Source organism: Sinocyclocheilus anshuiensis, unplaced genomic scaffold, assembly GCF_001515605.1.
Source record: "Sinocyclocheilus anshuiensis isolate Anshui unplaced genomic scaffold, SAMN03320099.WGS_v1.1 scaffold1936, whole genome shotgun sequence".
Taxonomy (NCBI): Eukaryota; Metazoa; Chordata; class Actinopteri; order Cypriniformes; family Cyprinidae; genus Sinocyclocheilus; species Sinocyclocheilus anshuiensis.
Genome location: NW_015557170.1, coordinates 1 through 13,294, shown reverse-complemented (window position 1 = coordinate 13,294; position 13,294 = coordinate 1). Strand labels below are relative to the sequence as shown.

Sequence of the window (13,294 nt, the reverse complement as noted above, 5' to 3'; positions counted from 1 at the left end):
CCGTCGTTCCAATCCCTGCTGCAAAAAGGAAAGCACAACCCTGATCGGACATCTCCGGTGTCTTCTCGACGAGAAGAACACCACTCGACGAACAGGTTCCACTTCAAGGCGTAAACGTGTCTCGTAGACGGTGCTCTCGCCGAAGTGATGGTGTCCACTACCTCTTGGGGTAGGTCACCAAAAAGCTCCGCATCCCGTCCAGGGACCAGACATGAAGTTTCCAGAGGTCTGGACGCGGGTGCCATAGGGTGCCCCGTCTCTGAGTCAGTAGATCCTTCCTCAGAGGAATCTGCCAAGGAGGGGCTGTCACAAGGAGCATCAGTTCCGGGGGGGCCAGTAAGGTGCCACAAGCAGGACCGGAATGTGAATGTACAAAGCGACCTCAGATGATTCTTACTCCAGAGGAGGAGGTGGCAGGAGAGTTGCGACATGCGACGGGAGCGTAGACCACCTTGTCGGTTGATGTACGCATCGGTCGTAGTGTTGTCCGTGCGGACCATTCATTCATTCATTCCTATTATTTATAAAGCACTTTATAACTGCACCTGCAGACCAAAGTGCTGTACAGTCAACATACAGGTACATACAATACATAAAACACAAACAATCCAAATAAAAACAAAGATACTAGCCCAACTCCTTGAAAGCTAATGACAAGAAATAATTTTTAACACCCGCTTTAAAAACATTTATGGACGTAATCTCTCTAATCTCAGATAGTAGGCTATTCCAAAGCCTTGGACCTGCAACAGCAAAGGCCTGATCCCCTTTCAGCTTTAAATGAGTTCGTGGGACAGTAAGAAACAACTTATTTGTTGATCTTAAAGACCTAGGTGACTGTCAGAAAGTAATCAGCTCAGACACATAAGCAGGAGCCATTCCATGCACTGCCTTGAACACATACCCCAGAACCTTATATTTTATCCTGAGACCCACTGGTAGCCATCTGAGTGAGGCCAAGATAGGAGAGATGTGTTGACTTTTCTTAGCACTCACAAGCAGCCTAGCTGCTGCATACTGAACTAGTTTTAAGCATGAAATAATGGTCTGACAGGACCCCACATACAAAACATTACAATAGTCCAGACAAGACAATATAAAGGCATTAATAACCTTTTCTAAATCTGTCATCGACAAAATAGGTTTTAATCGAGCAAGAGACCTAATCTGGAAAAAACAGCTCTTAACCACAGTATTAACCTGCTTGTCAAATTTCAAATCTGGATCGAACACAACTTCGGACCAGCATGTGTTTGCCTCGAAAGCGCCCGTGTAAACCACATCATGCCTGGAGACCTGTTCCAGGGGCACTCCTGCCCGGAGAAACGCAAGGTCTGACCACGGGGTGAAGGTTTGGCGGCAGGCCTGTGTGACTTGGACCCGGTAAGTGCCACGTTGCCATGCCCACCTCGGGACTGTGGCCATGAAGCCAGTGTTGAAGCAGCCCCAGCGGCGTGACTGCCGCTGCCACAGCCATATGCCCCAGGAGCCTCTAAAACAGTTTCAGTGGGACCACCGTTCTGCTCTTGAACATATTCAGGCAGTTCAACACCGACTGAGCATGTTCCTGCGTGAGGCATGCTGTCTGTTCGACCGAATCCAACTCCATACCAAGAAAAGTGATCCTCTACGTCGGGGAGAGTTTGCTCTTTTCCCAGTTGACCCGAAGGCCCAACTAGCTGAAGTGCGAGAGCACCAAGTCCCTGTGTTCGCACAACGGATCCTGAGACTGAGCTAGTATAAGCCAGTCATCGTTGTAGTTGCAGCTTCTCCGCAGGCCGCATAAGCACTGCCGGTCAGGGCCGACGAGTACCTACAGGCCTGGGAGGGGAGTGACTGCTTATGTGACTTGCGGTATTTGGACACAATTGCATTGCAACCGACCGCTCCACCGGAGGGTCAAGGTAAACTTTATTATCCCCAGAGGGCAATTTGTTTCACAGCCAGCAGTAAACCATATACAGTCAACAAACAAACACCACAACACACAGACAAAAAAAAAACATGACTTCCATTAATAATATACATAAAATTATTTGTAATTTAAAAAACTGATGGCAGCTGGTATAAAATAATTTTTCAATCTATTCGTCCTACATAAGCCCGGGACTTCCGTATACCCCGCGCTGCCCCACCGTCGAGGGTGGTGAGGGAGGATGTGCCACCGGTGTGGTTCTGGCAGTGAAAGGTGCCGTCCACGACCCAGTGAGCTCATCATGCACTTCCGGGAAGAAAGGCACTGGGGTGGGGCCCTGAGAACCAGCGCGAGCCACCCTAAGAAACCAATCGTCCAGCCGCGAGGGTTCAGGACGCGGTGGAGGCTTCCACTCGAGCCCAACCCTCTCGGTGGCCCGGGCAAGCATAGCCACCATTTACGGATCCATATCCGGTATTGCTAGCCACCCAGAAGGCGCCAGCACTGCTGGATCATCATCTCCAGAAAGGTCTGGCCCACCCTCCGATGCAGCAATCGACATCCGATCGCCGGGGGAGTGCCGAAGGTACCCCACGGGAGGGTCCAGCCTGTTCCCTGGGCAGCTCGATTGGCTGCGAAGTGCTGGTGGAAGGTGGAGCCCTCAGAGGTTGGTTCCTCGGAGGGGAATTCCTCACCATCACCGTAAGACCAGTCTGGCTACTGCCAGAAGTAGCACCCCCACCCCCGGCTTTTGCCAGGGGGAACACTAGATCTAGGCAGAGGCACAGGAACCCCGCCCCATTGCAGGAAACGGAGCCTGGTCTGCAACTCTGCGGCGGTCATTTTTCCGCAATGAGACAAAAGACTCGTCTACAAATGACGCCTCAGCGTGCTTAATGCCCAGACACGTGAGGCAGCGATCGTGACCATCACCCGGCACCAGGAAATGACCACATCCAGAAACACATGGATGGAAGGTCATCTTTAAAAAGACGCGTCTTTAAAAAGATGTCCACCCATGAATGCTCTTTTAGAGATTGCTCTTTTAGTGTGCTGAAGCGCACAGGGGAGATGGCCGCCTGCAACACAAACAGGGGATAGTGCAGCCTGATGTGTGCAACCCACTCAACACGGGAAGAACCACCGCCGCTGAAGCGCTGTACCGCTAACACCAGAGCTTCCCAAGAGCACGTTGAAACTAGTTGAGTCTTCACTCTGTAGCAGAGAAGTCAGGAGCAGAACGATATAACCGCTCTGCTCCGAAGCGGAAAGCTGAGTATGCGTTGCACCTGCTGCCTAGTTATACTCGCGCTGCGATCAGCAGCAGCTGGATGCAATCATCGCATGCCAATGTGCATTGGCTCGTTTAGTTTACACTTGAAGTGGATTGGTCTCTCTAAGCGAGATCCCAATTCGTCGGTCATTACCAACGTGACATTGAGAGTGACCGACTGAAAGGGAACTAAGAAATGAGCTGGTAAGACTCAGCAGTACACTTATTTGGTCACTTTATCACTCCAGTCATAATTTCTTGTCAATCTTTAGAAAACACTTTCTTTTTCCAGAGCAATTTAGTCAGTGATCAATTTTGAAGAAAGTCTTTTTTTAAACTTCTAAATTAAAAACAAATGCACACATTAATAGTGTGCATTAATCTGGGGAGATTTCAACATCAAACATTATGTACTTCACCTTGGATATTCTAGAATTCACTGCAAATCACCTGTAAAGTTTAGCCTGTAAAGCAGGAATCCTCAAATCTGGCCCACGAGATCCACTTTAACGCAGAGTTTAGCTCTAACCCTAATCAAACACACCTGAGCATGTTAATCAATGTCTTCAGGATCATTAGAAAATCACAGGTAAGTAAGTTTGATCAGGGTTGGAGCTAAACTCTGCAGCGCATTGGCCCTCCAGGGCAAGATTTGAGGAACCCTGCTGTAAAGAATAGCTTCTTTTTCATTTTTTTTTTTTTTTTACTTTTTATTTAACAGGTTTTTTTTTTTTTGAAAATACCATTTTCAAGTGCTAATTTAAGTTAGTAGTCATAAGGTACATTTACAGTAGGCTCCATGGCAAAATTTGTGCCTAATAACTGCTTCAAGACAGTATTTCAGTGTGTTTTGAAATATCAGAAGGTTTCCAAACTAGTGTGCTTTATTGGAACACTAATGTTAGCCCAAGTCTATACAGTCTACATAATTTAAAATGGTATACAACAATAAACCAAACATTATCGTGCGTTGGTCTGAATGCTAATATAGTTATTGTTATAATAATCTTTATAGTTAGCAGTCTTGGTTTGTATGAGCCTTAAAACACAAAAGGCATGATATGACCATGATATTTACTTATGTACGAAATGTGTTTTGCATTTTCTTGCATTTATTATTAAACGTTTGTGTTATTATTTTTATGCTTTTTCTTTTTTCACTAGACACATGGAGATCAGAAAGATACAAGCTGAGGTCTCAAACCTGTTTTTATTGGCATGGCTTGCTGTTCTCCCAGCAGCTGCGTTTTGTTTTGACTTGTTTATTTGAAATGAGTAGTGATCTGTAGGAATGGGTGACTGCTGCCAATGAATTTGGGATTAAAACTGATAACAAAAAATCTTTACAGAAACATCAAATGTGGACTCTGCTTGTGAAGGAATGGTGGTTGTGTGTTCACAGGTGTGGGCTGTAATCTGCAGGATCATCTGGAGATATATGTGCAGCATCGCTGTACTCAACCCATCACGCTCTACAAAGCCCAGAAGCCCTTCCACATGGTGAAGATCGGCCTGGAATGGCTTCTCAGATTCACAGGTAATGAATGAATCTGAGCGTTCTGAGAGCTCTGGTTATTTGTGTGCATCTCACAAAGCCTGTCAAGAACTTGAAGCGTTTCCAGACATTAAGACGCTTGTGTTTTGCTGCAGGTTACGGTGCAACGGCTCATCTGGAGAGCGGCGGGTTCATTCGTAGTCGTCCCGGTGTTCCTCATCCTGATATTCAGTTCCATTTCCTGCCCTCTCAGGTCATCGATCACGGCCGTGTTAAATCCAAGATCGAGGCCTTCCAGGTCGGAGTACTTTAAAGACTACATAATTCTGCCTGTTGTGACTCTTGCTAATCAAACATTATCTGTGTTCTCTGTTGTCAAGCCTAAAGAGTCACATGATGTAGAGGGGCGTTCACACAGGTTAATAAATGGCTGTATCTTTAGTGTAGCAGGTGTAACCTAACATTCACATTCTGCAGAGAAATGTGTTTGTACTAAACGGCAGTAGTGTGTTGTGAATTATATCATAAACAAGATTATTAGTGAATCACACTGCCTCAAAATGCTGGTGATTTCTAATACATCAATGTTTGCCGACAGACAAACCAGGACTAATGTTTTTTAAACATTAAACGTTATGACAAAACGTTCTTAAAAGTAATGTTTATGGAACGATCGGTAACACTTTACTTGAAGGGGTGTGCATAAGACTGACATGACACCTACATAATCATGACATGACACATGTCATGAATATGAAGGAGGTTTTATGCATGTTTATGACAACTGTCATTAAGTGTCATTCTAGGTGTCATGTCATGATTATGAAGGTGTCATGTCAGTCTTATGCACACCCCTTCAAGTAAAGTGTAACCGAACGATCTTTTAACTTCATTAATATTTGATATACGTTCTCATAACTGAGAGAAAACGTTCTAAGAACAACATTCTTGGAATGTCCTCATGATGGTATTTTTACTTGATGAACATTCCCATAAAGGTGAGAAAATGTTCTTAAAATATTAAAATTAAATGTTCTAATGATGTTATATGTTATGTAAAATAAAACTAGTAAAACGTAATAAATGTTTTAGTCACCTTTAAATGATGTCATAAGCACAACAAGAAAACTAGACATGTTAATGTTCTTAGAATATAAAAAAAATAGCATTATATTTTGGGTGAAAATGTTAGCAGAACGTTGAAAGAAACAGTTTAGGAAACTTTAAATAATGTTCTAATTGTGACAAAATACTGGACATTTTAATGTTAGAATGTTAAAAAACATTAAATGTTATATTTTGGGTGGAAACGTTCAAATGTGGCAAGGAATGGTTTACTAATCTTTAAAAGTTGTCGCTGTGAATGCCTGCATGTGTGAACACCCCTTTAATTCACCCACAGCCGAGGAAGTAGATGTTGACTTCCATCACTCTGATGATATTAAGAGAGAGTCCTGCTTCAGTCTTTGCCCTCATGGCGCATTTGCTTATGCACACTTGTTTCATGCGATATGGATTCTCTGTGATGTGTGTAGGTTCATGTTGGACCCATGAGGAGCACGAGTGTTGGGTGGCTCAAACTGAAGAGTAGAGACCCGTTTGCCCACCCTATCATCCAACCCAACTACCTCTCCACCGGTACGTTTGCTGTGATCTGACGCGTTTAGAGCAGCTCAGGCCTCAGGAACGAGAGTGGTTTTAGTTGTGCTGTGTAATGGAGCTGTTGATTCGAGGGTAACCATCAGTCCCCAAATTGGGGACTTTGTACCACATCCTACAAGATGTAATCAGTATCCCGCATTTCAATTATGGTTGTTTTATTTTTGTCTTTAATTAAATTACAGTATCGCGATAAAAATAATATAATAAAAAACTGTGATTAGAGTTAAAAATCTACTTGCAGCCGTCATTTTCTAGCTAGAGCATAATAATTAACCAACCAACCAACACACTCATAGAGGGATTCTTTCCCACTGATTTTCCCATTTCTTGCTATTAATGGAAATTTGTTTTGGTAAATGTATCTCTCCCACATTTCAAAAGTGTTGCAATAGTTATTCTGTTCAATTCTGCACTTTGCGGTCTAGAAACAAATATTGTTCAGTGATACAGGTGCTTTCAGTTTCCTCCTGTCTGAATTTTTGTGCATTTTAAATGGACCCTTTTCACAAGACTATGATGATGCATTTAACGGTCATCAGCATCGTAAATCCTTGAAAGTTTTTATATTTTAATTTTTTTTTAAATGTATGTACATTTATAACACTATACTTTATATTATATCACATTTGCATCAAATTACATAAAAACTAGTTAACACTAATGCAAGGGTGTTTCTAATGCAGCGTCTATGGGAGGGACGGTAAATTTGACATCGTTCTCTCTTCTGACTGCCGATGTCAGTCTCTCTCAATTTTTGTCCTTTTTTTGAAAGTCATGAAAACACTATCGTGGAGTTTTTCTTTTGCTATTTGAGCAAATGGGAATGCAAAAAATATATTTGTGGTACTCTCCCATTCACTGCTCTTCAAGTTTACCCAACTATGACGACTTCCGCTGCTGAGAAACCCAGAAATGTGAAAAAGGTCCATTGTCTTACTTTTTTAAATGCCAAATTCGTTTAAGAACCTTACGACAATATCAGTCAAAAGTTTGTAGATTCTTCTATATTAAGAAAAATCTACAAGCATATTGAGATGAAACCCAGTAACCGTAGGCGAAACTTAGTAGCTAAACCTGAATGGTCATAAGTTGTGTTTATATTAGTTCTGTCAAACGATTAATCACATCCAAAATAAAAGTTTTTGTTTACATAATATATGTGTGTATTGTGTATATTTGTTATGTATATATAAATGTACACACATACAGTGTATTTTTTGAAAATATTTAAATGTATTTAAGTCTATATGTTCATATAATTTATATTATATATAAATATATTTAATATATGAACATATTTTTCTGAAATGTATACATTCATGTGTGTGTATTTATATATACATAATAAATATACACAGTACACACACATATATATTATGTAAACAAAAACTTTTATTTTGGATGCGATTAATCGCGGTTAATCGTTTGACAGCACTACTTTATATGCTTTGAACAGATGATCCTGACATCATAACAGTGCTGACTGATTCTTGTGTAGTTTCTCACTGCCTCATGTTCTCCATCGCCTCACGTCCCACAGACACCGACATGTTGGAGTTCAGACAATGCATCAAGCTCACACGGGAAATCTTCGCTCAAAAAGCCTTCGACCCTTTCCGAGGCCCCGAGGTGCAGCCGGGCCCCGCCGTCCAATCTGACGCAGAGATCGACGCTTTCGTCCGGCAGAAGGCAGACAGCGCCTACCACCCGTCCTGCACATGTAAAATGGGCAGCGCCTCGGACAGCAGGGCGGTGGTGGACCCTGCTCTGCGTGTGTTCGGTCTGCAGGGGCTGAGGGTGGTGGACGCCTCCGTTATGCCCAGCATGCTGAGCGGGATCTGCAATCTCGTGTTTTGTCGCCGTCACAAACTTTGGATCCTTGGCATATTTGCCCAATCCACCAGATATCATCACCTATAACAAAAGACATTGTGTCAGGCAGTGTCGGGCAGTGACTAGTTACTAGTAACTAGTTACAGTAACAATATTACTTTTTGCAGTAACTAGTAGTGTAACTAATTACTAATAAGATTTCAGTAATAATATTACAGTTACTGTCCCTAAAACAGCTAGTTACTTAGTTACTTTCGATGCCTCAACCCCTACTGATTTAAAGTCCAACGATCCAATAATTGCTAGATTTATTTTCACAACTTGCAAAGGCACGTGAAGTCACCAGAGCAGCAGGCATATGGAATATGAAAAAGCTTACATTCAGTGAATGGAAATATTGCCATTACATTGATTTTGTGAGGAGAAAAGATGATCTGAACACTGATGTGTAAGTCGTGGCATTACATGGCTTGCCCACATCCCTCTTGATCCTGATAAACCGTATAAAATCTTTTTAGAGAATGAAACATTTTCTTATGAACTTATACGATTATTTTGAATAAAATACATCATGGAATATAATCGTATATGGGTAACAGAGAAACTATAGCTACAATTAGCTTCAAGCTACACGTGACAATTAATGAGATTAATACAACACTTTTACTAAAACGTTACTATTAATCACCACTGAGTGTTTGTAATAACTTCTGACTGCGAGCCAATGTGGATTATGGTCAAATGATGAGGCAGAAATATATTGTCAGTAACATTTGAGAAGAATTTTATGGGGATAGGCCTATGAAACTTATGTGGGGCATGAAAGAAAAGTAATGTAACTAGTAGTGCAACTACTTACTGTTGCCAGAAAGTAATAAGTAAAGTAATAATATTACTTTTTTAAAGGAGTAACTAGTAATAAGTAATATATAATATTTTTTGAGTAACTAGCCCAACACTGGTGTCAGGCAGCAGGTTTTATTTTTGACTCCTTCCTGTCTAGTCAACAATGGACGCAAGTTTTCTTGCAGTCCAATCTGGGACTGTGCGATATAGTGTAAAGGCCCGATATACTTCAAGCGAAATCGAAGAACGTACTGATAAGATTTAATTTAGAACAAAATCAGGCCAAAACTAAGTTCGTTTTGAGTTCGCTTCGGCAGTTCGAAACTGGGGGAGTTGGTTTTGGCTCCTAAACACCTTTGAGCTAACATTGGTCCGTGGCGATTATGCAATCGGGGGCGTGTTAGTTGTTCTGGAACTCCACCTTCTTTGACATGAGATTTTTTTTTTTCCGGTTCATTACTCATTCCACAGAGGTCAGACAGGAGCACAACATCCAAAACAACAACACCACCAAGTTACGAGCAACATGAATACACTGGAGTGTCGAATAGCTGAGCTGGTACAAATGTATCTGCACCTGTACGATCGCTCACGGACAGACTTTAAAGTTTCGGAGGAGGCATTTAATTCCTGGAAAGAAACTGCAAAAAAAAAAAAAAAAAAACGGTGTCAACGCCCCTTAGTTATGCAAAGCGTTATACATCGCTTGTTCTTGCTCGTTTGCTTTGCCATTGAATAGATCAATGCTACTGCCAGATGTTTACGAAACCGTTCTTCTCTCACAGCTGCCATGGTTGTTGTGTTTAGGGAATACACATATTTACATACTCAATCTAAACCCCGCCTCCAGCAGCGCGGGGGTGTTGGAATGTTTGAAAACAGTATACCGTCGCTCAGCCTTTTCAAACTACTTTTTGCCCCCAAACGAAGAACGAAAAAGAACTTTGTTTGAAGTATATCGGGGCCTTAAATCTCCTTGTGGAGATATAGCCTCACGTGCATTTTGGCGTGCTCTTCATCAAATTAGTTTGCGTGTTTGTTATTTGAGAGCAGTTTGACTGATCTACTTGAATCCCTGTAGAATTTTTTTCTCAACTTCACTTTGAAATAAAGATTATTTAAAAGTGAAGTTCGATATTTCTAAATGAGCAATTTTTGAGTATAAGTATGTACATTACAGTAAGTATTTCTCTTTTACATAATTTACTGATACATTTTTTTCTATGTGTAAAACAATTTAGTTTGTCTCTCAAACTCCAGTCTACCCTGTTACATTGGTGCTACTTTCCCTTTAAAAAAAGTATATGCCCAAAATCACATGACTTGCTAGAAGCGACATCATTTCCTTGGAGGGAAAGCAAGAACAAAGCAATGCCTTGTCTAAATACCCACACTTGCGGTCTTTGCACTTGACCACTTGACTACTCATATGACGCATTTCCTGTATTTGGCCCAAGTGAGGATGAAGACCACGAATGTGTGTAGAACTTTTAATTACCTGATGGGACACACTTATAGTGTTGTAAAAATGCAAGAGTTTACATCTTTACTTTTATTTTAAATACTTTTGCATTTTCAAATCAACTTCTAAATGTCTGTTCAGTAGTCCCTATCACATGACACAATTTAATTTGTGGTGCTTCTAATTAAGTGATAAAAATCAGTTGCAAATATTGTACAAAATAAATATCACCACTACTCATCTTTGCACCAATAAAACGTGCAACACTTTGTTCTTCTACCAAATTATATGTAATATCTAATTATTATATTAATATTTAACTTACATTGGAAAGGTTTCCGTGGCCTCTCACGAGATCTCGGCAAAAAGTCTCACGATTTATTCCAAAACATGATGCATGATGGGATACACTAAGCCTCAAATAGCGCTCCAGATTTAGTGTGCATTGAGGGCACTGCGCTTTGGCGTTTTGAAGACCTGGGAGTCTTGCGCACTTACTTCCTGTCACGCATGTGTGACCAAGACCACGAGTGTGGGTATTTGGACAAGGCATAAGTAATTAATCATATACAGCGGGTAAAATAAGTATTGAACACATGACCATTTTTCCCAGTAAATATATTTCTAAAGGTGCTGTTGACATGAAATTTTCACCAGATGTGGGAAACAACCCAAGTAATCCATACATACAAAGAAAACAATACAAATACGTTCAGAAATTAAGTTCTGTGTAATAAAATGGAATGACCCAGGGAAAAAGTATTGAACACGCTTACTAAATTTTCACCAGATGTCGGTAACAACCCAAGTAATCCATATATACAAAGAAAATAATACAAACAAGTTCAGAAATTAAGTTCTGTGTAATAAAATGGAATGACCCAGGGAAAAAGTATTGAACACGCTTACTGAAATGTATTTAATACTTCGTACAAAAGCCTTTGTAGGTAATGACAGCTTCAAGACGCCTCCTGTATGGAGAAACTAGTCGCATGCATTGCTCAGGTGTGATTTTGGCCCATTCTTCCACAGAGTCTTCAAATCTAGAAGGTTCCGTGGGCCTCTTCTATGAACTCTGATCTTTAGTTCTTTCCATAGATTTTCTATGGGATTCAAGTAAGGTGATTGGCTGGCCATTCTAGCAGCTTTATTTTCTTTCTCTGAAACCAATCGAGAGTTTTCTTGGCTGTGTTTGGGATCATTGTCTTGCTGGAATGTCCACTTATATGAATTTTGCCAGTGCCACACCATGATGTTTTGGGGTGATGTGAGTGCCAATTGACCTCCAAACATGGTGTGTATTATGGCATCCAAAGAGTTTAATTGTTGTCTCATCTGACCAGACTATATTCTCCCAGTATTTCACAGGTTTGTCTAAATGTGGTGCAGCAAACTTTAAACGAGCTTCAACATGCTTTTTCTTCAGCAATAGAGTCTTGCGTGGTGAGCGTGTATACAGGCCACGGCGGTTGAGTGCATTATTTATTGTACTTATTATTTTCTTTGAAACAATTGGACATGCTAATTCCAGGTCTTTCTGAAGCTCTCCACAAGTGATCCTTGGCTCTTGGACAATTCTTCTGATAATTCTTTTAATTCTTTCTGTCAGAAATCTTGAGAGGAGCACCTGGTCGTGGCTAGTTTATGGTGAAATGATGTTCTTTCCACTTCCAGATTATGGCCCCAACAGTGCTCACTGGAACATGCAGAAGTATAGAAATCCTTCTGTAACAAATGTCATCAGTATGTTTTGCAACAACAAGGTTGTGACGGTCTTGAGAGAGCTCTTTGCTGTTACCCATCATGAAATGTTTCCTCTTCTGATAATTCTTTTCACTCCTCTGTCAGAAACCTTGCGAGGAGCACCTGGTCGTGGCCGGTTTATGGTGAAATTATGTTCTTTTCACTTCCGGATCATGGCCTCAACAGTGCTCACTGGAACATTCAGAAGTATAGAAATCCTTCTGTAACCAATGCCATTAGTATGTTTTGCAACAATAAGGTTGCGAAGGTCTTGAGAAAGCTCTTTGTTTTTACCCATCATGAAATGTTTCTTGTGTGACACGTTGGTCATGAGACACCTTTTTATAGGCCATCAGTTGAGACTGATGCAGCTAATATTAAATTCCACTGAAGAGGGGCAGGATTGCTTTCTAATTACTGATAGATTTCTGCTGGTGTCTTGGCTTTCCATGCCTTTTTGCACCTCCCCCCATCATGAAATGTTTCTTGTGTGACACGTTGGTCATGAGACACCTTTTTATAGGCCATCAGTTGGGACTGAACCAACTAATATTAATTTCCACTGACAAGGGGCAGGATTGCTTTCTAATTACTGATAGATTTCAGCTGGTGTCTTTCCATGCCTTTTTGCTCCTCCCTTTCTTCATGTGTTCAATAATTTTTTCCCTGCGTCATTCTACTTTATTACACAGAACTTAATTTCTGAACTTATTTGTATTGCTTTGTATTTATGGATTACTTGGACATCTGGTGAAAATTTCATGTCAACAGCACCTTTAGAAATATATTTACTGAGAAAAATGGTGACGTGTTCAATACTTATTTTATCCACTGTACTTTTCTCTCTTTTCTGCATTTTCAGAAGACTTAATAGCATAATACATAACATGTCCACTCTGCAGTCAATTATTACTGGGCATGAAAACACAATTTTTTTTTTTTTTTTTTTTATTTATTTAAACTGATTTGATATATTTATTAAAATTCTTCCTAAATTGTTAATCCTAAATTTCAGCTAGCATGCTGCAGTGTTGGGGAAAGTTACTTTTAAAAGTAATGCATTAC

The 13,294-nt window shown here is 40.8% G+C and overlaps 1 protein-coding gene across 1 annotated transcript in view; it reads left to right on the top strand.

Annotated features, from left to right (window-relative positions):
- The window catches only part of LOC107678343 (choline dehydrogenase, mitochondrial-like), a gene marked incomplete at its 3' end in the record, with an annotated part of 31,811 nt that extends 23,616 nt beyond the window's left edge, over window positions 1-8,195 (top strand). Inside the window, exons 5-8 of the mRNA XM_016473564.1 lie at window positions 4,591-4,725; window positions 4,839-4,981; window positions 6,219-6,321; window positions 7,886-8,195. Coding sequence (XP_016329050.1) covers window positions 4,591-4,725; window positions 4,839-4,981; window positions 6,219-6,321; window positions 7,886-8,195 — 691 coding nt within the window. The remainder of the gene's footprint in view (window positions 1-4,590; window positions 4,726-4,838; window positions 4,982-6,218; window positions 6,322-7,885) is intronic.
- Between the last annotated feature and the right edge of the window lie 5,099 nt (window positions 8,196-13,294).